At 45.2% G+C, this 23230-nt stretch overlaps 1 protein-coding gene across 1 annotated transcript in view; it reads left to right on the plus strand.

Moving 5' to 3' along the window:
* Positions 1-4186: 4186 nt before the first annotated feature.
* The window catches only part of LOC120930604 (extracellular calcium-sensing receptor-like), a 43322-nt gene continuing 24278 nt past the window's right edge, over positions 4187-23230 (plus strand). The window contains exons 1-3 of the mRNA XM_040341778.1: positions 4187-5236; positions 20460-20968; positions 21643-21934. Coding sequence (XP_040197712.1) covers positions 4187-5236; positions 20460-20968; positions 21643-21934 — 1851 coding nt within the window. The remainder of the gene's footprint in view (positions 5237-20459; positions 20969-21642; positions 21935-23230) is intronic.

The raw sequence follows: 23230 nt of genomic DNA on the forward strand, positions 1-23230 counted from the left end.
GATCAGGGGAACACGCAGGATGGGCCAAAAGAGTGATGTTATTCTCCTGGAAGAAGTCCCCTGTCCTGCGGGCATTGTGTACTGTAGCGTTGTCCTGTTGAAAAACCCAGTCATTACCACACAGACTGTGTGGTAATGACTGGGTTTTTCAACAGGACAACGCTACAGTCATGAGGAATGCTCTCTTCAACATCTGGACATAGCCAGCTGCCGTTTGACGCCCCTGCACTTCCTGAAGCTCCATTGTTCCACTGAAGGAAAAAGCACCCCAGACCATTATGGCGCCCCCTCCACTGTGGCGCATAGAAAACATCTCAGGTGGGATCTGCTTGTCATGCCAGTAACGTTGGAAACCATCAGGACCATCAAGGTTACATTTTTTCTCATCAGAGAATAAAACTTTCTTCCACCTTTGAATGTCCCATGTTTGGTGCTCTCTTGCAAAGTCCAAACGATCAGTTCTGTGGCGTTCAAGGAGACAAGGTTTTTGAAGACGTTTTTTGTTTTTGAAGCACTTCAGTCTCAGATGCCGTCTGATGGTTATGGGGCTGCAGTCAGCACCAGTAAGGGCCTTCATTTGGGTCGAGGATCGTCCAGTGTCTTGATGAGAGACCCTGCAGTTCAGCAACCCGACCATGTTCAAAAAGGGAGAGTTTTTTTGCCTTTGCCATCACAACGTGTGACTACCTGACAGAAAATGACAATGAATCCACATCTTTGCACAGATTTGGCCTTTTAAAGGCATGTGGTCCTAAACTTTTGATCAGCTGAAAAACAGCCTGTTTCAGTTTATTCGTTATTTTCAATTAATTGAATGCTCAAAAAATGTTTTGTCTCACTCTCATTTCTTTGTGTTGCATGTTGAAGCTCTACTTGGAACCTTGTTAAGATCCAACAATGTAAAATATGATTTTTTGCCATTTTTCAAGTGGTCTTAAACTTTTGATCAGGACTGTATATATACACACACTAAAAATTCTGCATTTTTTTGGGGCGTGGCTTGGCGCGCGGCGAGAATGGTCGCACATTGAAGGAGCTCCTCAGCACGCACAGCCTCTGGCAGCTTTTCACCCGACCACCAGCTTCCAGATGCCGGGCAAAAAACTCCACACCACCCCACACTCTCGCCCACGCCGCGGCTCCGTGTCCTACTCGGCCAAGAACATAGAAGAACTCTTCAAACCAAGGGCGACGAGCCGCGGCGCCATGCCTGGGCCCAAGATGGCGCCGAGCCGACACGAGGAGGAATACAGCGACGACTCCCAATCTGCCTCGGAGAGCTCGGCCAAAAACAGACCCGGAACAGACCGTCCCCTAACAGCCGCGGACATGTCCGTCATTGCGGCAGATATTAAAGCTGCATTTTCAGCAGCCATAACAGATCTTAAGACCAGCATGCTTGTGCTGAACGAAAAGATGGCCGCCACGGAGACGGCCGGGAAACGTAGAGACAGAGCTATCCAGAAAATCGAAAAGACAGCGATGGTCCATGCTCACCACTTCATTGACATGAATCGCCACCTGGAGGACCTCGACAATAGAGGTAGGAGGTGTAATATACGGGTACGGGGGATACCAGAGTCGGTGGACTCGGCCCAAATTGTCACTACCCTGCGAAGTGTCTTTAATACCCTTCTAGAACGGCAGGAAGACACAGAGATCATCTTTGTGAGGGCTCACAGGGCTCTCAGGCCTAGAGGCCCCGATACAGCCCCGCCGAGGGATATAATATGTTGCCTTGAAAGTTTTGGGCTTAAGGAGGACATTATGCGCAAGGCCCGGAGGAATGACCACCTCGTTTTTAATGGAGCTAACATCCTGCTCTTCCAGGACCTATCCCCCATCACTTTGCGGAATAGGAGAGCTCTAAGGCCCCTGCTGGATAAACTGAGAGATAAGGACATCAGGTACACCTGGCGCTTTCCTTTCGCCCTGAACGTGACCCTCAACGGCCACCAACACACCCTCCGAGTGCCTGCGGACCTGCCTGAGTTCTGTGAGGCTCTGGGCCTCGGACCGACTGCTCTACCTGATTGGTACTCTGAGTTTCTGCACCCCCTTCCTGATCGTAGCCCTCCTGAATCTCCTCAATACACACCGGACAAGAGGCTCGCAAAGAAGGCTAAACATGGCCGAGGAGGAGGATCAAAAGCTGGCACTCCGAATCGCCACGCAGAGGCCCTAAGAGAATTCGGGGGTGAGTGACTTTATTTCTTAAACCCCATGAGTCCTGAGTGAGCCCGTTCCCTCATCCCCTTCCCCGGTTAACAACCCCCACTGACACTCCCCCCTGGATTGCAGGCTGTCTCACTCGAGAATCGCCGAACCTGACCCGATGCTTCCCTGCAGACGTGACCCAGCTTTTGTCACCTTGCTTGATGCCATAGGCCGACTCACAGAATGCCTACAGCTCCATAACGATAAAACTTGGTCGGCAAACTTTATATACACCCGGAGGATGACCCCCCCTTCTTTTTTCACCACCAGCTTAACTTCTGCCCTGGACGTGGCTCATTGTTCCTGCCTATGAACGTAGTTTATTACGGCCTCGTTGAGTGACACGTGACAGGCATTGATCCGAGGATCATCTTATTAATCACCACTTGATGACTTTACACTTATTCTCTCCCTTTAGGAGTCGAAAGATCCTCTAATGGACCGTCATACGGGCAGGGTCAAGTATACTAGCATATGGGCAGTTCATTTGACATGTATTTCGATACCTCACTTTGAGGGGAGGGGGCGTGTGGAATGGGGTATATGATGGACATAGTATATATTGTGTGTAGTATATAGCATATAGCATACAGCTTATAGCATATAGTTTGGAGCTTGCTGTCTGCTTGTACGTTCTCACTCTGAATGGGCCCTTTAATCACTTTAATCACCTTAATTACACTAGTTGCCCGCTACTTTATTTTCTGTTGTTTTTATCCTGGTCGGGTGTAAAACTTTAATTTAGCTTCCTTTTATCATACAGCCAGTAGGGCTGTGCGTGTACTCTACCCTGTTGGTTATATTATATTTTGTGTTACTGATTTTGCATTAAACAGAGGTACTGAGGGGCTGTGGCTTAGCTGCCGACGCCTCCCTTCTACCCCACAAGGCACTCCGTGTCCTCTGAGACGCCGAGTGCACTACACTGTGTTGGTGAGGCTCTCCGTTGGAGGCATCCATTTTTGCCCCCTGGGGGAGACCCACCTCCTGCATTCCTATTGCTCCGTTCTCTTCCTTGTTTTCCTTTCTCCTCTTTCGCTAATTTTCTTACCCCCTTCCTTCCTAACTGATTCCCCAACCCCGTCCCCTCCCCTACCAACCCCCCTTGACTTGGTGCTACCGCCTGCTTAACCCTTGTCATCTTACTGATTGCTACGGTCACGTTGCTGAATAACTACCTTTATTGTGTCCTCACAGGTCGAGTCCCAGGTCCCCGCCACCTCCCACGTTTGAATTCTCCGCCATGGCTTACTCCTCATTGGGTAGCACCCCCCTCGTGATCTCCCACAACGTGAGGGGTCTCAACATCCCCGAACGCCGCACCTCCCTATTAAGGGAACTTAAAAAAGGTAGGCCCCACTTTGTTTTTTTGTAAGAGACCCACTTCAAGACTCATCATGTTCCCAGGCTCTCCAGTACATATTTCCCCAAGGCATTCCACGCAACAAACAATGACTCCAGGTCAAAAGGGGTGACGATCTTAGTAAGTAAGGAGTCTCCGTTTGAGGTCTTAGAACAGCTGAGTGACCCAGGAGGTAGATTCCTCTTTATAAGAGGAATGTATGGGGATACCCCACTGACCCTTGCAAACGTGTACTTCCCTAACAGGGCTCATAAGTCGTTCTGTCAGACTGTGGTCCGTGAGCTCCGTGGCTTTGCCAAGGGCTGTTTAATCCTAGGGGGTGACTTCAACGTACCACTGAATCCCCTAGCGGACACCTCCAATGGGAAGACATGTATTTCCTATAGAATACTCAAAGCCATCAAACTACTACTCCAGTCCCTACAACTAATTGATACATGGCGCTTTCTCCACCCGGACGGTAGGGACTTTACGCATTTCTCCACCCCACACTCTAGATACGCAAGACTAGACTATATCCTTGTGTCTCAGCGAGACCTTGGGAGGGTGTCAGGGGCTCACATAGGCATCCAGTCCTTTTCGGACCACGCGCCCACAGCAATCTCCATGGACCTAGCGAACCCTACACGAAGACAGCCATCCTGGAGGCTTAACGCCTCTCTCCTGACAGACCCAGCGGCATTACCTACCCTGACTGACAACCTGACAGAGTTCTTCAGACTCAATGCGACCCCGGGTTCGGACCCACTCTCTGTGTGGGAGGCCCATAAATGCTCCATGAGGGGAATCCTGATGGGACTGGGCTCGCACCGGAAGCGGGAAAGAGAGGCTGTAATTCAAAAGCTAACTAGCCAGATTAACACATTAGAAACGTTACATAAACAATCCCTCTCTACTGATTCCGCATCACGGTTACTTGAAGCACGACGGGAACTGCAACGTTTGCTGGACTCTGCGGCCAAGCGCATGCTATTCTTTAAGAAGAAACTGTGTTACGAATCGGGGAATAAAGCAGGCAGGTTTCTGGCAAGGGCCTTACGCGAGATTTCGTCGATTAACCACATCAAAGGGATCAAGAGAGCAGATGGGGGCCTCGACGTGACGACGGACGCGATCGCGGATCATTTCCACAGCTTTTATTCCAAGCTCTATGCCCTCCCCCCGCAACACAGACAACAACACATGACTGGAGACAGGACGCAGATCATTCATGATTACATCACAAACAGTGGCCTTCCTGTCCTCTCAAACACTGATATGTCCCTACTCGAGGAGCCGATCACGGCCCTGGAAATCACTCAGGCCATCAAACAGCTGAAATCCGGGAAAAGCCCGGGTCCGGATGGATACTCGGCTATATACTTTAAGACTTTCTCTAATCAACTCACCGGACCACTTAGAGACGCCTTGAACTCGTTGTCCTCACATAGACAGGTCACCCCAGATTTTTTATCCGCGCACATCACGGTTATTCCAAAGTCAGGCAAGGACCCCGCAGACTGTGCGAGTTATCGCCCTATTTCCTTGCTGAATTTGGACGTAAAATTATTTGCGAAAATCCTGGCCACAAGACTGAGACCACTCCTTCCAGGGCTGATAGGAATGGAGCAGGTGGGCTTCATGCCTGGTCGAGAGGCCAAGGATAATGTCACCAAGGCACTTCTACTCATACAGGCGGCGAGGGATCGGAAAATCGAGGGCCTTCTCCTGTCCACTGATGCGGAGAAGGCCTTCGATCGGGTGGCCTGGGATTTTATGATGGCGGTATGCGTAAGGGTGGGCCTGGGACCACACATGCTATCATGGATAGCGGCACTGTACCAGGACCCAACGGCACAACTGCGGATCAACGGCACCCTCTCAAAAAAAGTAAAGATAGAGAACGGCACGAGACAAGGATGTCCGTTATCGCCTTTGCTGTTCATCCTGTCACTCGAACCCTTTATTAGGACAGTGAAACTTAACGACGCGGTGACGGGGTTCAGGATTGGGGAGAACGAGTTTAAGGTAGCGGCGTACGCCGATGACCTCCTTTTTTTCTTAACAGGCCCACACATTGCACTTCCCAATCTACTAAAAGAGTTTTCACACTATGGCTATGTGTCAAACCTGAAAATCAACTATACAAAATCAGAGGCACTAAATATCTCATTACCAGACAGACTGTTAGAAATGACCAAAGCCCACTCCTCCTTCCGCTGGGACCCAGGGGCCCTTAAATATCTGGGAACTTGGCTCACACCTCGACTTTCAGACACTTTTGAAAAAAATTTCCCACCTCTCCTTAAAAACTGTGAACAGGACCTTACCCAGTGGGACAAAGGAAACTTTTCCTGGTTTGGCCGGGCATCCATTATTAAAATGGTTATACTTCCGCGGTTTCTCTACCTAATGCGTACCCTACCGGTTCAGATTCCTCGCCGATTCTTTACCTCCCTGAATGCACTCCTACTCAGATTTCTGTGGAACCGTAAAAAGCCCAGAATTAAATTGTCCACCCTGATGAAACCTAAAGAGTTGGGTGGGTTGGGTCTCCCTGACTTCAAAAACTACCACGCCGCGACACACCTTGCCAGGATCATTGACTGGCACTGCCATGGGACTACGAAGGATTGGGTGGCTCTGGAAACGGAGCTTTGTCCGATCCCTCTTAAATTTTCCCCGTGGATTCCAAGACATGCTTACCCCCGCTCCCTACATAGACACCCTGTAACAGGTGCCACACTAGAAGTTTTTCACACTCTAGCAGGCCGGAGGGGGATCTCTACCTCACCTGGCCCCCTTACGCCCTTGGCGGACAGCCCCGACTTTATCCCGGGCATGTGTAACCCGACTCTCAGGAGGGTTCCCTCGCGTACTCCTCTGCTAGCAGGCGAGTGTTTTGTAGGGGATAAACTCAGAGACTGGTCAGCTCTTAAATCTGAACACAACCTCCCCAATATGAAATTATGGACCTACTTTCAACTCCGCAGTTATCTAGGTAAACTCGGGGGCACACGAGACCTCGTTAGACCACTGACTGACCTGGAGTCTGTTTGCAGCTCGCAGTCCCCCCTAGACAAGACTACCTCAGTGACATACTACTGGCTACAGCACAGTGGGGGTACGGAGACGGCCGGACACAGGGAGAAGTGGTCGGAGGACCTCGGGATGGAAATCTCGGGGAAACAATGGAGGTATGCCTGCACCCTTGCACATAAATGCTCAATCAGCACCAAACTCCAAGAAACGAGTTACAAGCTCCTAACGCGTTGGTATCACACCCCTGACAGGCTCCATAAATGGAATCCTCAGAGGCCGGACACATGCTGGAGGTGCCAGACGGAGAGGGGCACATTGCTCCACATTTGGTGGAGCTGCCCCTCGATCTCTGCCTTCTGGGAGAAGACACATCGCCTAATTAAACAAATCACAGAAACCAAACTAGTCTTGAATGCTGCTTGCAGCTTATTACACTTGTCCTCTTTCTCGTTGACACGATATAAGAGGTCTTTGACCATGCACCTCTTAAACGCAGCCAAATCCCTAATACCCCTACACTGGAACTCTGTAAGGGTTCCGACCATCCCCGACTGGCTCCATAGAGTCGCTGAGGTCTGTGAGATGGAAGATACCTTGGCTCAGGACAGGGGTTCGGTCGAGAGCTTCCACGATACCTGGCAACACTGGTTCTCTTTTAGGTACTCACGGGAATACGAGATGGCGATGACAGGGTAATTCCCTGTGGGGACCTCTTCAGCAGCGTGGCCGTATATCAAGTATCACTGAGTCTCCCCATCCTCCCCCCCCCTTTTTTCCCTTTGTATTTCTTCTTCTTCTTCTTCATTACTACACCTAATTCCTAACCTTTCTCATAAATGTTCAGATGTAGCGGTTGCAGCTAACTGTTCCCGTTTACACCTGATTCACAGCAGAACCTGTTGATGCAATCGCAGTTGCAATGTTACATGTAGTCAAGTTGCCACTCAATGCATACAATACCGTAAAGTTTGTTTGTCATTTCAGAACGTATAGCACCTTGTTGGCTCTGTTGCTCCCAGGGAGCTAGACTTGTTAGAAAACGTATTGTTTCTATTTGAATGTATAACCTGATTTATGGCAATCCCTTAGATGTTTTTATCCAGCTGCGTCTGCGATGAAAAAGTTCATTGTATGTATGATCTTTTTGTCATTATCTTTAAATCTTTCAATAAAAGACTTTGAATGTAAAAAAAAAATTCTGCATTTTTAATAATAAAAGCAGTTTAGCAGTTGACCTAAATCCTCTGGCTGCGATAAATATACAAGCAGATGTCAATTATCAATTTATTGTCAGTTAATAGGGCTTCAAGACCATCTGGCAGATGTCAAATTCCTGCTGGAAAAATGCTAGGCCCATGAGAAATGCCTGCAGAGACACATTTATTTTAACCCCCTGCACAAACATAGTTGAGAGGCTTGGCTTGATATATGATTTTGCTAGGTGCAGTGACAGTGAGTGCAGAGTTACTTTTCCCTTGACATTTTAGTGTCTGTCTCTATAAATAGTGAGAACCGTCACTGAACAACAAACGGGAAATATTGCTACATGGTAAGTGTAGGACATTGACACTTTCTATATTGCGTTACATCCAAGGAGCACATCATCCATTTATTACAGGTATTTATAAAGCACCAACAATTTACACAGCTCTTTACATACTGTACATTCATAACAGTCCTTGTCCTTTAGGAAGCTTACGAACTAAGGTCCCTACCTCACATGCATCCTGTATACACATAGTAGAGTTGAATTAGACAGGAGCCAATTAACCTACCAGCACGTCCTGGGAGGAAACTCATGCAAACACAGGAAGAACCTGCAAACTCCATTCCAGTAATGTCCTGACTAGGATTCAAACCAGTGCTTCAAGGCAGATGTGCTAGCCATCAAGCCACTGTGCCGCCCTTACCTGGTGTAGTAATTATGCATTTTCTCATTTGTAAAGTACACAGCCAGATGAGGTAAGTAGGAAGTAGAAGAGACCTAAAGTGGAAGTAAAAGCCAAACCTAACTAACTCTGAACCTACTCTCAGCCTACTCTCAGCCACATTCTAAGCTTAATCTATTTAGCTCTGTAAAGAACAAATCACTATACATACTGCGCCAATGCCACAAAAAAGCCCAATGAGGCATGTCAAGGTGTTGTTGGGCATAATGTAACCAGGCTTGTTTGTGGAACTTGTGCAGTAAAAGGATTCTTTCTGACAACTTGACCATGAAGCCTTTCCTATACAAGTTCCACAGGTCCCTGGTTACCTGGTCCCAGGTCCCTGGTTACAACATGCCCAACAACACCTTGACATGCCTCATTTGGGCTTTTTTGTGGCATTGGCGCAGTAAAGGCTTCCCTCTGGCAGCTCAACCATGCAGCTCTTTTTTGTTCAAGTGTCATCGTATTGTGCTCCTTAAAAACAACCACACCATCTTTTTTCCAGAGCAGCCTGTCTTTTTCCTGAGGTTACCTGTGGGTTTTTCTTTGTATCTTGAACAATTCCTGTGGCCAATGTGAAATCTTTCTTGATCTACCTGACTATGGCTTGGAATTAAGAGATCTCCAAATTCTTGAGGGCTCCGGTCCAGTCCCAGGCTGAGATTTCATCGGTGGCTTTACTGTGTAGGATAGCCAGCTGACAATTGAAGTCCAATAGTCAGTCAATGGGTGACGTTACTTCCTAAGCTTTTCTCCTGCACACAGAGGACACCGCTGGAGACCGGACCGGAGCAGCTTCAAAACAGGTAAGTCAAGTGATTTTTTTCTTCACAGGGCTAGATTGATTAGGCTTAGAATGTGGCTTAGAGTAGGCTTATGCCGCGTACACACGATCAGTCCATCCGATGAGAACGGACCGATGGACCGCTGTCATAGGTTAACCGATGAAGCTGACTGATGGTCCATCGCGCCTACACACCATCGGTTAAAAAAACGATCGTGTCAGAACGCAGTGACGTAAAACACAACGACGTACTGAAAAGAACGAAGTTCAATGCTTCCAAGCATGTGTCGACTTGATTCTGAGCATGCGTGGATTTTAAACCGATGGTCGTGCCTACTAACGGTCAGTTTTGTCCTATCGGTTAGGAATCCATTGGTTAATTTTAAAACAAGTAGCCTATTTTTTAACCGATGGTTAACTAACCGATGGCGCCCACACACGATCGGTTTTGACCGATGAAAACGGTCCATCAGACCATTCTCACCGGTTTAACCAATCGTGTGTACGCGGCATTAGAGTTAGTTAGGTTTAGCCCTTACTTCCACTTTAACATTTAGATTAACCCCTCTGGAGAATTTTTAAAAATTTTTGCACACATGTTAAATTCTGAATCCTATGCCCTGTACACACAATAGGATTTTCCATCCAAAAAAAGTTGAATGTGAGCTTTTGGTCTGAAATTGCGACCGTGTGTATGCTCCATCCAACATTTTCTGTCGGAATTTCCGCCAACAAAAGATTGCGAGCAGGTTCTCTATTTTTCCGACGGAAGAAGTTATTGTCGGAAATTCCGCTCATCTGTATGCAATTCCGACACGCAAAAAATCACGCATGCTTAGAATCAAGCAGAAGAGCCGAACTGCCTATTGAACTTCATTGATCTCGGCTCGTCGTACGCCTTGTACGTCACCGCGTTCTTGATGTTCGGAATTTCTGACAACATTTGTGTGACCGTGTGTATGCAACACAGGTTTGAGCCGATATTCCTTCAGGAAAAAATCCATGTTTTTCTTGTCGGAATTTCCGATCGTGTGTACGGGGCATTAGGCTATAAATTACTTAAAACCCCCAGAACATTATATATATTTTTTATATTTCAATATTTTTTTTTATTGAGGTTTTGCAAAGAAAGACAAAAGTAATAATCATGTATATATATTTTTTAAACCAGAGGTTCTGCAGAATAAAAAGATGGTAGTTGCAATTTTAATTATGTCGCACAATATTGCTTATCACTTAGGCCCCGTTCACACAGTCGGACCAAACCGATGAGACTGGCCCGTCGGACCGGATCGGTATCACGCCGTACGGCCTGATATGTGTACACACCATCAGTCCAAAATCCGATCGGGTCAGAACGCGGTGACGTAAAACACACAACGTACTGAATAAAACGAAGTTCAATGCTTCCAAGCATGCGTCGACTTGATTCTGAGCATGCGCGGGTTTTGAACCGATGCTTTTCTGTACTAACCATCGGTTTGGTCCGATGGGGCAGCGGTCCATCGGTTCGGTTTTGAAGCATGTTTAGAAATTTTGGACCGAAGGAAACCAGACCGATAGCCTATACACACGGTCAGTTTGGTCCGATGAAAATGAACTTCGGTTCATTCTCATCGGACCAAACCGGGGCCTTAGATTTTTAGATAAAAATACAATAAAATCTATTTTATTGCACATAAACACAATCTCATCCACATTTTTTTTTCTACATACAAAATTAGGTAGTTTAGAGTAAACAGATGCCAAATATATCAAGCAAAAAATGATGGTAGCCAAATTTTCTGAACATATATGAACTGATTGCAACAAGGGTAGGTGTTGAAAAGTGACACTTTATAGAATGTGTTTGCTTGGAAGGTGAGCAGGCAATCCACATACAGGTGGTGGTGAACCTCTATATGCACTACATCGTTACTTATATTTTCACAGAAGAAGGTGTTTTTGCAAAATTTTTTGGTTACTATTTTTTGGTTCCTACTATTTTGCATTATCAACAAGTGTGTGTAATATTATTAGGTTGTTTTTAGCGCACTATTATTAGGTTGTTTTTAGCGCACTATTATTTATATTATAATACTTATGCGGTGTCAGAGCACTTTTAAATAGCTGCAGCTGAATTCATGTATTAGTCTTTTAATAGATCCAGTTTTATATTCATATCAGCGCTTGAGTTAATCTCACATTTTTAGGGCTGTTACTGATTAAAATGTTTGTGTTCGATTAATCGTTTTTTTTTTTTTTTCAATCAATTAATCTACTAATCTCGATTAATTATAACGCACATACAGATCCAACTACTTTTAGCTGATCTCCTTGCAGGCTGATTCCCAGTGCAGCTACCAACCACTGGAAAAATGGATAGCAGGATACAAAAAACACACAAAGGCAGCGCTCAATGGGAATAGCATTAAAACTTTAAGGCTGCATTCACATCTAGGCAGACAAAATCTCGGCGTTTTGTCCCGCGAATTGCGGCGACAAATAGCGGCGTTTTGTACCGCGATTTGCGACGACAAAACGCCGCGATTGTCCGCCTAGATGTGCCCTAATTATTGTCCCCCTATGGAGATGGTTCCCATCTCCTATGCCGAACGCTGAAAGCCGCCTCCATAGAGGGCAATGTTAAATCATCCCTCTGGCGTGTCGGGGCGGCAGCGGCGTCACACTAGAGGCGACAAAACGCCTAGGTGTGAATGGGCTCTTATAGTCTTCAAGTAGGTAACAAAATAAATATTGCACTGGAGATAAAATCGATGTAGCTATATAAACTGTAAAAATGGTGCGAGTAATACCAAACAGTAGCAAAAGCAGCCATAAAAACATGTAGCTAAGTATGATACTGGTATAAAAATGTTCACTGCTGAATCCAGATGAGGAGGGGTTAACATCAGTCCATCGGCATGTAGATGTCCCGTGAAGGGAACTATCACAACTCCCAGTGGATGGTTGTAGAATCCCAGGTTGATAGAGGGAAGAGATAGAGGGAAAGTGTAACAGTCCTTGTGTGTGGCAGATAGTGAGGTCCCGCCGGCATATGAAGGCACAGCAAAGGAGCCCTTCAGATGGACACGGCAATCCCCACCAGTGTCCGTGACGTCACCGGATCTCCGACGGAACTCCCTGAAGACCCAGAAGCCGGCGGAGAGGTGAGTACCAATCAAAAGAATTTTAATCGATCAAAAAAAAGAAGCGATTAATCAAGGAATTAATAGTTAATTTCCACAGCCCTACAAATTTTAAATGCGTGACACTTCAAGTGTCTTTGCAGCTCATCAGTTAACTACAGTACAGTAAAAAGTATTCATACCCCTTGAAATGTTCCACATTTTGTCATGTTACAACACAAAAGTGTAAATGTATTTTATTGGGATTTTATGTGATAGACGAACACAAAGTGACACATAATTGTGAAGTGAAAGGAAAATGATAAATTGTTTTCAATTTTTTATTACAAATAAATATGTGAAAAGTGTGGTGTACATTTGTATAGCGCCCCCCGGAGTCAATACTTTGTAGAACCCCCTTTCACTGCAATTACAGCTGCAAGTCTTTTTGGGGATGTCTCTACCAGCTTTGCACATCTAGAGAGCGACATTTTTGCCCATTCTTCTTTGCAAAATATCTCAAGCTCTGTCAGATTGGATGGAGAACGTCTGTGAACAGCAATTTTCAAGTCTTGCCACAGATTCTCCATTGGATTCATGTCTGGACTGTGATTGGGCCATTCTAACACATGAATATGCTTTGATCTAATCCATTCCATTGTAGCTCTGGCTGTAAGTTTAGGGTCGCTGTCCTTCTGGAGAAAAGTGAAATCCCCTTGTAGTGGACTTTTAGGGTACACATTTCTTAAAACGTATATGGAGTAGTAATATATTTATTAAATGTTTTTTCTTATAAAAAGAGATATGTATAAAACACATGTATACGCAGATGCATGACATGCTCAAGCATATTTACAATGTTATCAACATCACCATAATGCTTTTAAATATGTATTTAAATAAATTCTTGCATCCAACGCGTTTCAGAATATATCTGTATTTCCTTCTTCAGGGATATAGTTAAGCAAGAATATTGTGTGTTTTATGTTGAGTTGATGTAACACCACCAACAATAAAAACATATGAGAGCAGGGTGTGCTTCCGATTCTCCGCCAGAGGTCTGAGAGGTGATATGCCTTTGGCAGGGCATTGGTACGGTACCTGAAGGCCCACAGAGATTGGTCAAATTCCCACACCACACACACAATCCCGAAAAGGTCGAGCCAGGGAAACCACTGGGGCCAAAAAATTGCAAGCGACCCTGCGAGTGCTGTGCGATCTCACACAGAATGGGGGAGGATTTCCCCGTTGTGGAACCATGCATCCACCAATGCTAGAAACAGGTTGTGACCATTGGCTCCAGCATCCAACACTAGACTGGTGTGGATGACAGTTGTCATGCTGGAAGGAGAACCTCTGGCCCAGTCTTAAGTAGAGAGCATGACTAATAGTTGTCCTGTGGACAAATTCTCCCAACTGAGCTGTGGATCTCTGCAGCTCCTCCAGAGTTACCATGGACCTCTTGGCTGTTTCTCCAATGAATGCTCTCCTTGCCCGGCCTGTCAGTTTAGGTGGATGAACATGTCTTGGTAGGTTTGCAGTTGTGCCATACTCTATACATTTTCGGATGATGGATTGAACAGAGCTCTGTGTGATGTTCAAAACTTGGGATATTTTTTTTTAAAACCTAACCCTGCTTTATACTTCTCCACAACTTTGTCCCTGGCCTGTCTGGTGTGTTCCTTGGCCTTCATGATACTGTTTGTTCACTATGGGCTTTACAGAACAGCTGTATTTATTCCTAGATTAAATGACACACAGGTGGACTCTATTTACTAATTAGGTGACTTCTTAAGGCAATTGGTTCCACCAGATTTCAGTTAGGGGTATCAGAGTAAAGGTGACCGAATACAAATGCACACCACATTTTTCACATATTTATTTATAAAAAAGTTTGAAAAACATTTATTATTTTCCTTCCACTTCACAATTTTGTGTCACTTTGTGTTGGCCTATCACATAAAATCCCAATAAAATACATTTATGTTTTTGGTTGTAACATGACAAGATGTGGAAAATTTCAAGGGGTACGAATACTTTTTCAAGGCACTGTACTTCTCGCCTGTAGGACATCCATGAACGTCCTTGGGTTGAAGTAGTTATACCGGCATGATGCCTACACCTGCAGCAGTGTTGCCAACCTACCAGATTGAAATTTACTGGCACAACAACCGAAATATACTGGCGCAGCCACGTTTTTACTGGCATTCCGCAAAAGTTACGAAATGTAATTTTTTTTATGCAAATTTCAGTATTTAGGCTACAAACAAGTACGCTATGCAAATAGCAATGTGATTTAAGGTAGATATGAAGGTAAAAAAAAACATAGGTATTTATAATGTTTTTTTTATATCTATACACAAATGTTCTGCCTTTTATTTGTATTTTAAATGGAATGGGTTGTTTTACAAGGTGATTGTTTACAATCACTTTAAAGCGGGAGTTCACCCGAAAAAAAAAATTTAAGATTAGATTGATGCTCATTTTGTCAAGGGGAATCGGGTAGTTTTTTTTAAATCGAAGCAGTACTTACTGTTTTAGAGAGCGTTGTTGTCCGCCGCTTCCGGGTATGGTCTTCGGGACTGGGCGTTCCTATTTGATTGACAGGCTTCCGACAGGCTTCCGACGGTCGCATACATCGCGTCACGAGTAGCCGAAAGAAGCCGAACGTCGGTGTGGCTCTATATGGCGGCTGCGCACTGACGTTCGGCTACTTTTGGAAAATCGTGACGTGATGTATGCGACCGTCAGAAGCCTGTCAGAAGCCTGTCAATCAAATAGGAACGCCCAGTCCCGCAGCCCATACCCGGAAGCGGCGGACAACATTGCTCTCTAAAACGGTAAGTACTAGTAAAGCATCAATCTAATCTTAAAAATTAACTTTTCGGGTGAACCTCCACTTTAAGTGACGGCAGATTCCGCAGTGTTTTTGATGTTGGAGAATTGGCTGAAATGTTCTACAGAAAAGGAATACAGGCAGGTGTTTTACTTCAAGAATTAGGAGACTGCCGATAACAGAGCAATGCAAAAATGGCCAACAGCAGATCAATTTTAAATAGTAAAGCTAGGCCCAAATTTACTAGAGAACATAGCACAGGCTAGGGGTTTACTACAAGAATTAAAAGACTGTCGCTAACACAGCAATGTAAAATTGTCAAGCTGCAGGTCAATTTTAAATAGTAATGCTAGGTCCAAATTTACTATAGACAAGAGCAAAGGCTGAGGTTTTTACTACAAGAATTAAGAGACTGGCAATGACACAGTAGTATACAATTGGTCAGCAACAGAACAATTGTAATCAGGTATAATAGGCCCAAATGGTATATGCCTAACTATTATTTTACATAGATCTGCATTTGGAACTTGCATGTTTTTTTTTTGGGTGGATGAGGATATGGAATGTATTTTGGGGGAACCCCATTACATTGAACAATGTACAAAATAAAGGAAGTTTCAGGAAAAAGTAAATTATGTTTTTTTTTTTCTATAGGTAATTTTTGCTATACATGCAAAAAAATTAAATTGCATGGGGTCCACCTCCAAATCCATACCAGACCTTTCAGCTTTGGTGTGGATTTTAAAGGAAAATCCTGCACAAACAATAAAAAAATGACCTGGGGTTTTTCCCAAAATCCATACTAACCTCAAGTTATCCACTTTTCCACCTTTTTACCTCAAGTTCTACAATAAAGTTTTGAAAAAAACACCTGAGCACTGCATTTCTTTTGCATGAAAATTATGAATAAGTGTAACTATCTAGGGAAATATTCATCTTAATTTGGGATACCACTTGCCCCACACAAGGCTCAACTGAGTGGTGGCACTACCACAGAAAAGTGTCCTCAGTGTCCTAGCTTAACTAGGTGCAAAAGAATTGAAAGCCATTAAAATAAAAACTGCCTACCATGGAAAAAATAGGACTACATAAATAAATTATGTTTTATGTTTGTCTGGAATATTACCCATCTTTTTATTTTGTTGACAGGTAGGCACTAAATTATGGCCAGGTTACACTTGAGTCTTTGGGCCTTCTTCCTTACCCCCTTTATTCCAGCTTTTTACAGTAAAGATACCCGTTGTCAAATGGAAGTTATGGGGCTTAATGGCATTCTTCTTCCAGGAGATATAATATTGGGGGCCATGTTACCGGTTCGTATTGCTGATGTCTACCAGTATATTTCATTCACTTCAAGACCTCCTGCACCGACCTGTACAGTGTAAGTGGCACTTCAGGTCAATGTAATTTTTGCATAAGTATTACCTTTCACCCTGTTCACCCTGCTTGTATGTTCGAAATAAAGGTGGGACAAATATACCAGGATTGCCTACAATTTGTATGCATTTGTATGCTCATATTTTAAGAGTAAAATAGTCTTCTGCCGCGTACACATGCTCGGAATTTCCGACAACAAATGTTCGATGGGAGCTTGTTGTTGGAAATTCCGACCATGTGTAGGCCTCATTGGACATTTTCTGAATTTCCCGACAACAAAAATTTGAGAGCTGGTTCTCGAATTTTCAGACAACAAAATCCGTTCTCGGAAATTCCGATCGTGTGTGGACAATTCCGACGCACAAAATTCCACGCATGCTCTGAATCAAAAACAAGATGGAAGCGCTCGGTCTGGTAAAACTAGCATTGGTAATGGAGATAGCACATTCGTCACGCTGTAACGGACTGAAAAGCATGAGGCTGAAAAGCGCGAACCGTATCTCACCAAACTTCTACTAACACGACTAGTATTGAACTTCTCTTTTCTAGTCGTTGTAAGTGACCGCGTTCTTGACATTCGTAATTTCCGACAACATTTGTGTGACCGTGTGTATGCAAGACAAGTTTGAGCCAACATCTGTGGAAATTTAACCACGGTTTTGATGTCGGAATGTTCGATTGTCTGTACGCGGCATTAGGCTGTTCCTGGAGGAAAGGAATGAGGTGGATAAAAAGGGAAGGACATAGGCAAGAATGCCTATTGGATGTGTATAAGATATATAATCCCCTACTTGGGACAGCCAAGTAATACCCATTGTCTTAGCTGCAGACAAGATATATATATATAAAAATATAATAGTAGTCGACCAATCATAATAAAATTCACTTACTATAAAGTAGAGAATTGAAAAATTTGGTGTATATCACACATACACATATCTAGCAGCCAGCACAACACTAATGCCACGTACACACGATCGGAATTTCCCCAATGGAATAAAATCCGATTAAATTTTCCTTCGGACTTCCATCAGTCTTGTATACACACTGTCAGACCAAATTCCGACGTCCAAAACGCGGTGACGTAAAACACTACGACGAGCCGAGAAAAATGAAAGTCAATGCTTCCGAGCATGCGTCGACTTGATTCTGAGCATGACGGCATCTGGGTTAGATCCGACAGGCGTACGTCTTCGTACGCCTTTGGATCTAAGATGCAATTCTTCGGCGTCCGCTGGGTGGCGTTCCCGTCGTTTCCACGTCGAGTATGCAAATTAGCTATTTCCGACGATCCACGAACATACGAGCGGCCGTCGCATTTTTTTACGTCGTCTCTAGTCGGCTTTTTTCGGCGTATAGTTAAACCTGCTATTTGGTGGCGTACTCAATGTTAAGTATGGCCATCGTTCCCGCGTATAATTTAAAAAAAAAAATTTCGTTTGCGTAAGTCGTCCGTGAATCGGGCTGGACGTAATTTACGTCCACGTCACAAAAAATGACGTCATTGCGACGTCATTTAGTGCAATGCACGGTGGGAAATTTAGGAACGGAGCATGCGCAGTTCGTTCGGCGCGGGGACGCGCTTCATTTAATTGAAACACGCCCCCTACTCGCCGATTACGCGGCGTTACGCCGCGAGAGACAGACTACGCCGCCATAACTTACAGTGCGAATTCTTTATGGATTCGAACCAAAGCCGGGTAAGTTACGGCGGCGTAGCGTATCTCAGATACGCTGCGCGGGTGCAGATCTATGTGGATCTGCCCCTCACTGGTTAGTGAGGAGGCTTACCGGAGTGAGAGGACTATGGGCATATGCTCAGTGAGTCAACAAGGCTTATGGTGCAACCACAAAAATAATGGAAACTCCATGTCTGGATTTCAGATCAAGTTGTAAGGCAATCCAATTGGTCAAGAGAAACGGTCTTCAGAAGCAGCCAACTTGTCAGACCGAATCCTCTCAAGTGTTCAAGATAGCATGACCAAACTAAACATAACATTTATTCAAATACAATTTTAAACACTCACATTTAGAAAGTGGATCAAGCGTTTAAAATTGAAGTTTGTGGGTAACGCAATGACATCAGCAGGGCTCATCGTCCCGACGCGTTTCGTCTAAAGAGACATCAATTGGGGTATGAGCCTGCTGTAGTCACCGCATTTATATATCTTATGAGGCACAATAGTAAAATTACCAACCTGTGATCATAATTCATAATATAAAGTAGAGAATAGGAAAATGCAGCTAAAAACAAAATGCGGGGCAGCTGCTGAGGAGTCAGATAATCCCGTCAGAGAGTATAGTTAGGCATAGAAAATCGATTACAGACAATAGTACAAACAGGCAAAAGAATAATGAGTGTAAATACTTCTTGTGGGATAACACTTGGGAGAAAGCACCAAAAATATATACAAATCCCTGCAGGTAAAACTCACCAAATGCGGTTGGAAAAAAAGGGTATTGGTTATCAGAAGCCAGAAATAGGTTTGGTATATGGCACAAGGGAAACACTCCCAAAAATCTTCAATTTATAATGGTTAACGCCAGTGATTAACTGCTTCAATACTGGGCATTTTGACCCCCTTCCTGCCCAGACCAATTTTTAGTTTTCAGCACTGTCGCACTTTGAATGACAATTGCGCGGTCATGCAACACTGTACCCAAATTAAATCTTTATGTTTTTTTTACCACAAATAGAGATTTTGTTTGGTGGTATTTGATCACCTCTGAGGTTTTTATTTTTTGCGCTATAAACAAGAGAAGAGCGACAATTTTGAAAAAAAGCACAATATTTTTTACTTTTTGATTCAATAAATATATATAAAAAAAATGTAAACACCAATATTTCTCAAGTCATCTTCCAGGACGGCACCCTGAGAGATGACTGGCTCCACCTGACAGGAAACACAATAAAAAAAGAGGTTAAAAACCCCGCCCCTCCCTGTGCTCCTCAGTTCTTGATTGTGTTTCCCCACAGCGAAACGATTTTTTATTTTTTCCTGACCTAAGGCCTGGGGCTGGTGGTCCCCCTCTGGGAGCTGGACCGCAGGCACTGGGTAGCCTCTGGGTCCAGTAGGATTTATTTCCTCCTAGGGGGTCCCTTCCTACTCAGGGGGGCCTCACTGAGTGAACTGGAAGAACCCCCCATGAGTGCTGGAGTCCTCTAGGATAGTGGCTACCCTAAAACTACAGGGGCTAGACTCCTCTCTTTCTCCTTGCCTCCCCCCTACCTTGGAGGTTTGGGGGACGGGCTTTCTCCGGTGCTCCCTGGCTTCGGTTGCGTCTCGTCTCGGGTCCCTGCGTGGTCTCTAAGGCTCCAGTGGATGTGGCATACGGTTCCTCTCCACATTGGCGCCATTTTCCCAGAGTCTATGCAGAGGGGCCGGCCGGCGCAGGGTGATGACGTCACGCACGCATCACTTCCGGTTCCGGCTCCGCCAAGATGGCGGCCACCATCAGCGTCCAGCACGCCAGAGACGCCTCGCACATAGCACCAGAGACACACAGCAGCCGAGAGAGAGAGGCGCCCGACTTGTCCTCCCTCAAATGGTGCGGGAGGACTGGCCGTTCATGGCCATGGCTGCGGAGGAGACCACGGGGGGGTGGTGAGTCTACCTGTTGAGCAGGGGGTATGGTGGGCTGGGACCCTGATCCTTCCCCCTGTTATTTATGTGCATTTCTGTGTACCCCTTTTTTCTCAGGGGAGGACGTCATTGCCTAGGGGGTCGCTAGTCGTTCATCCAAAGACACTAGCCGTTTTAAAAGATGTGGCTATTGTAATAGTAAACTGCCCTCAGATCACTCTAAACCCATCTGTGCTAAGTGCATTCAGAAATTAACAGGGAAAGAGACCTCTCAGATTATGAAGGATTTTCTTGAGGTCCAATCTCAGATGCTCTCCACGCTTAGAGAATTTCAAACGTCCCTTAAAGGCAAAGAGCCTGAACCCCCCACCGCAGGGCCCTCTTCTCAGGAAAGCTCCTCTTCTTCCCACTTTTATAGGGTCCGACAGGAGTCTCTGGGGTCCCTGGTATCAGACTCTGAGGACTCAGAAAACCCCCCTCAGGAGGAGGGTTTGGCCGATAGTCAGGCAGAGGAGGAAGATGAGGATGCAAGGGCAGGCAGATATATCTTTTCAGCCAACGAAATAGAGGGCCTCCTTGGGGCAATTTATGCATCGGAGGAGATTCTGCAGCCAGCGGAACAGGTATCCATACAGGATAGATTGTACCAGGGCTTAGTGAAGTCTCAGTCAAAGGCCATTCCGGTACACCAGTCCCTCAAAGATATCATCCTCAGAGAGTGGGCCGAACCAGAGAAGAAGCTTCTAAGGTACAAAACTTGGAAGCGTCGATGTCTCTTTAAAGAAGAGGAGGAGTACCTAGATTAGACGCCCCCCTCGCGCAGGTTTCCAAGCAGTCGGACCTCTGTTTTGAGGATGCGGGCAACTTAAAGGACTCTATGGACCGGCAGGCTGAGTCTTCCTTGCGTAGGGCTTGGGAGGCTAATGCGGCAGCCTTGAGCCCCGCATTGGCTTCGGCCTGCATTGCGAGGAATGTGGATTCTTGGATCTCCAAGTTGATGGAACATGTTTCCCAGGTTCCAAAATCCAAAGAGATTCTGGACTCCCTACAAGTCATAGGTAGTGCAGTGGCTTATTTAGCTGACGCTGCGGTAGAGACTGTGCGTTCTACCGCAAAGACAGGAGCCCTCATCAACTCTGCTAGGAGAGCAGTATGGGTCAAGACATGGAACGGTGACCTTGCGTCCAAGAACCACCTTTGTGGTCTTCCCTTAGAGGGCTCCCTCCTTTTCGGTACCGGCCTGGATCAGGCTCTGACTAGGTCCTCAGAAAAGGGTATATGTCCTCCTCAATTTAATGCCATGACTAACATTCATCCACCCACCGATTCCACCATATACTGTACACTCACTCCATTACAGTCATTAACTCTTCATAAATATGTTTACATATGTTGACAATATTTATTTTTTCTCTCCACAAGGCTTTACTTTGGCTATTTCCAGGAGCTTCAAGCCCTGTTATTTGCTGTAGAAGAAATAAACAGAAATGAGAAACTTCTACCCAATATAACCTTGGGGTTCCAGTGGTATGACACTTGTGGAGTAATTCCTGTGAACACAGCCGCAACTTTACAAATACTAACCGGACTTGATGTGGCCATCCCCAATTATCAATGTCTACATGATGCTCCACTCAGCGCTGTTATTGGCTCCGCTTACTCGACCCACTCAATAGTTGCTGCCAATATTCTGGGGCTCTATCGCTACCCTCAGGTAACAAACTATCTTCTGGTAAATGTTAGAAAAATGGAAAGGGAGACTTTACAACGAGGATACGAAGGCCACCATTGGTGACCTAGTTGTCTGGTTGCTGATCCAATGGTTTCCCAACTTCTCAAAGCGGGGGTTCACCCCAAAAAAAAAAATGTAACATTACATTCAGCCGAGTTGTCATAATGACAATCAACTGTTTTTTTTTCATTTTATCCCCGTACATACCGTATTTTCACCGCCGTTTCCGGGTATGTCTTCTGCGGGACTGGGCGTTCCTAATTGATTGACAAGCTTCCGACCGTCGCATACTGCGCGTCACGAGTTGCCCAAAAGAAGCCGAACGCAGGCGCTGTATAGAGCCGACTCGCAGTCCGGCTTCTTTCGGCAACTCGTGACATGCTGTATGCGACGGTCGGAAGCCTGTCAATCAATTAGGAACGCCCAGTCCCGCAGAAGACATACCCAGAAGCGGCGGTGAAAATACGATATGTACAAGGATAGAATAATTCTGACAACTCGGCTGAATGTAATGTAAAAAAATGTTTTTGGGTGAACCCCCCGCTTTAAGTCCCAGAGCCAGGGCAGGACTTAAGGTGGTGGGGGCCCCCCAGCTTGAGTCACTTTTGGGCCCTACCTTCTATACATTACTTTAAATAGAACAAAATGATACATACACAAGCTATGTATTAGAGCTACACAATTCTGGATAAATTGAGAATAAAAATAGAGATCACGATTCTGAAGTAAACCCTGGACGATTTTTGTAGTTTTTCAATTATCAAGAGGGGAAGTTCTCACAGACTGCATTCCGGCAAGCTTTAAATGGCGGTTTAGAGGGGCTAATGTGCGCAAGCGTGGGCTATTTTTTAAGACAATGTTGTGTCCGAGAGTTTACATTACAACCACTTTAAATGACTGGCATATTATTGAAAAAAAATTAACGTAAGGGGGCCCCCTATTGGGCGGGCCCATGGGCTTGAGTCCAGTCAAGCCCAATGGTAAGTCCAGCCCTGCCCAGAGCCAAAACGTGTATTCAAGTTGTGACTTGAATATTTTGCCCAGTATAGAAAAAACAGGAACATCCAAAAGACAAATAGCCAGATTCAGAGAGAGTTACGCCGGCGTATCAGTAGATACGCCGTCGTAACTCTGAATCTGCGCCGTTGTAAATTTAAGTGTATTCTCAAATTGAGATACACTTAAATCTAGCAAAGATACAACAGCGGGTGCCGTCGTATCTTAGCTGTCTATTTAGGCCGGCCGCTAGGGGTGTGTACGCTGATTTACGCCTAGAAT

This window comes from Rana temporaria, chromosome 3 (assembly GCF_905171775.1).
Source record: "Rana temporaria chromosome 3, aRanTem1.1, whole genome shotgun sequence".
Taxonomy (NCBI): Eukaryota; Metazoa; Chordata; class Amphibia; order Anura; family Ranidae; genus Rana; species Rana temporaria.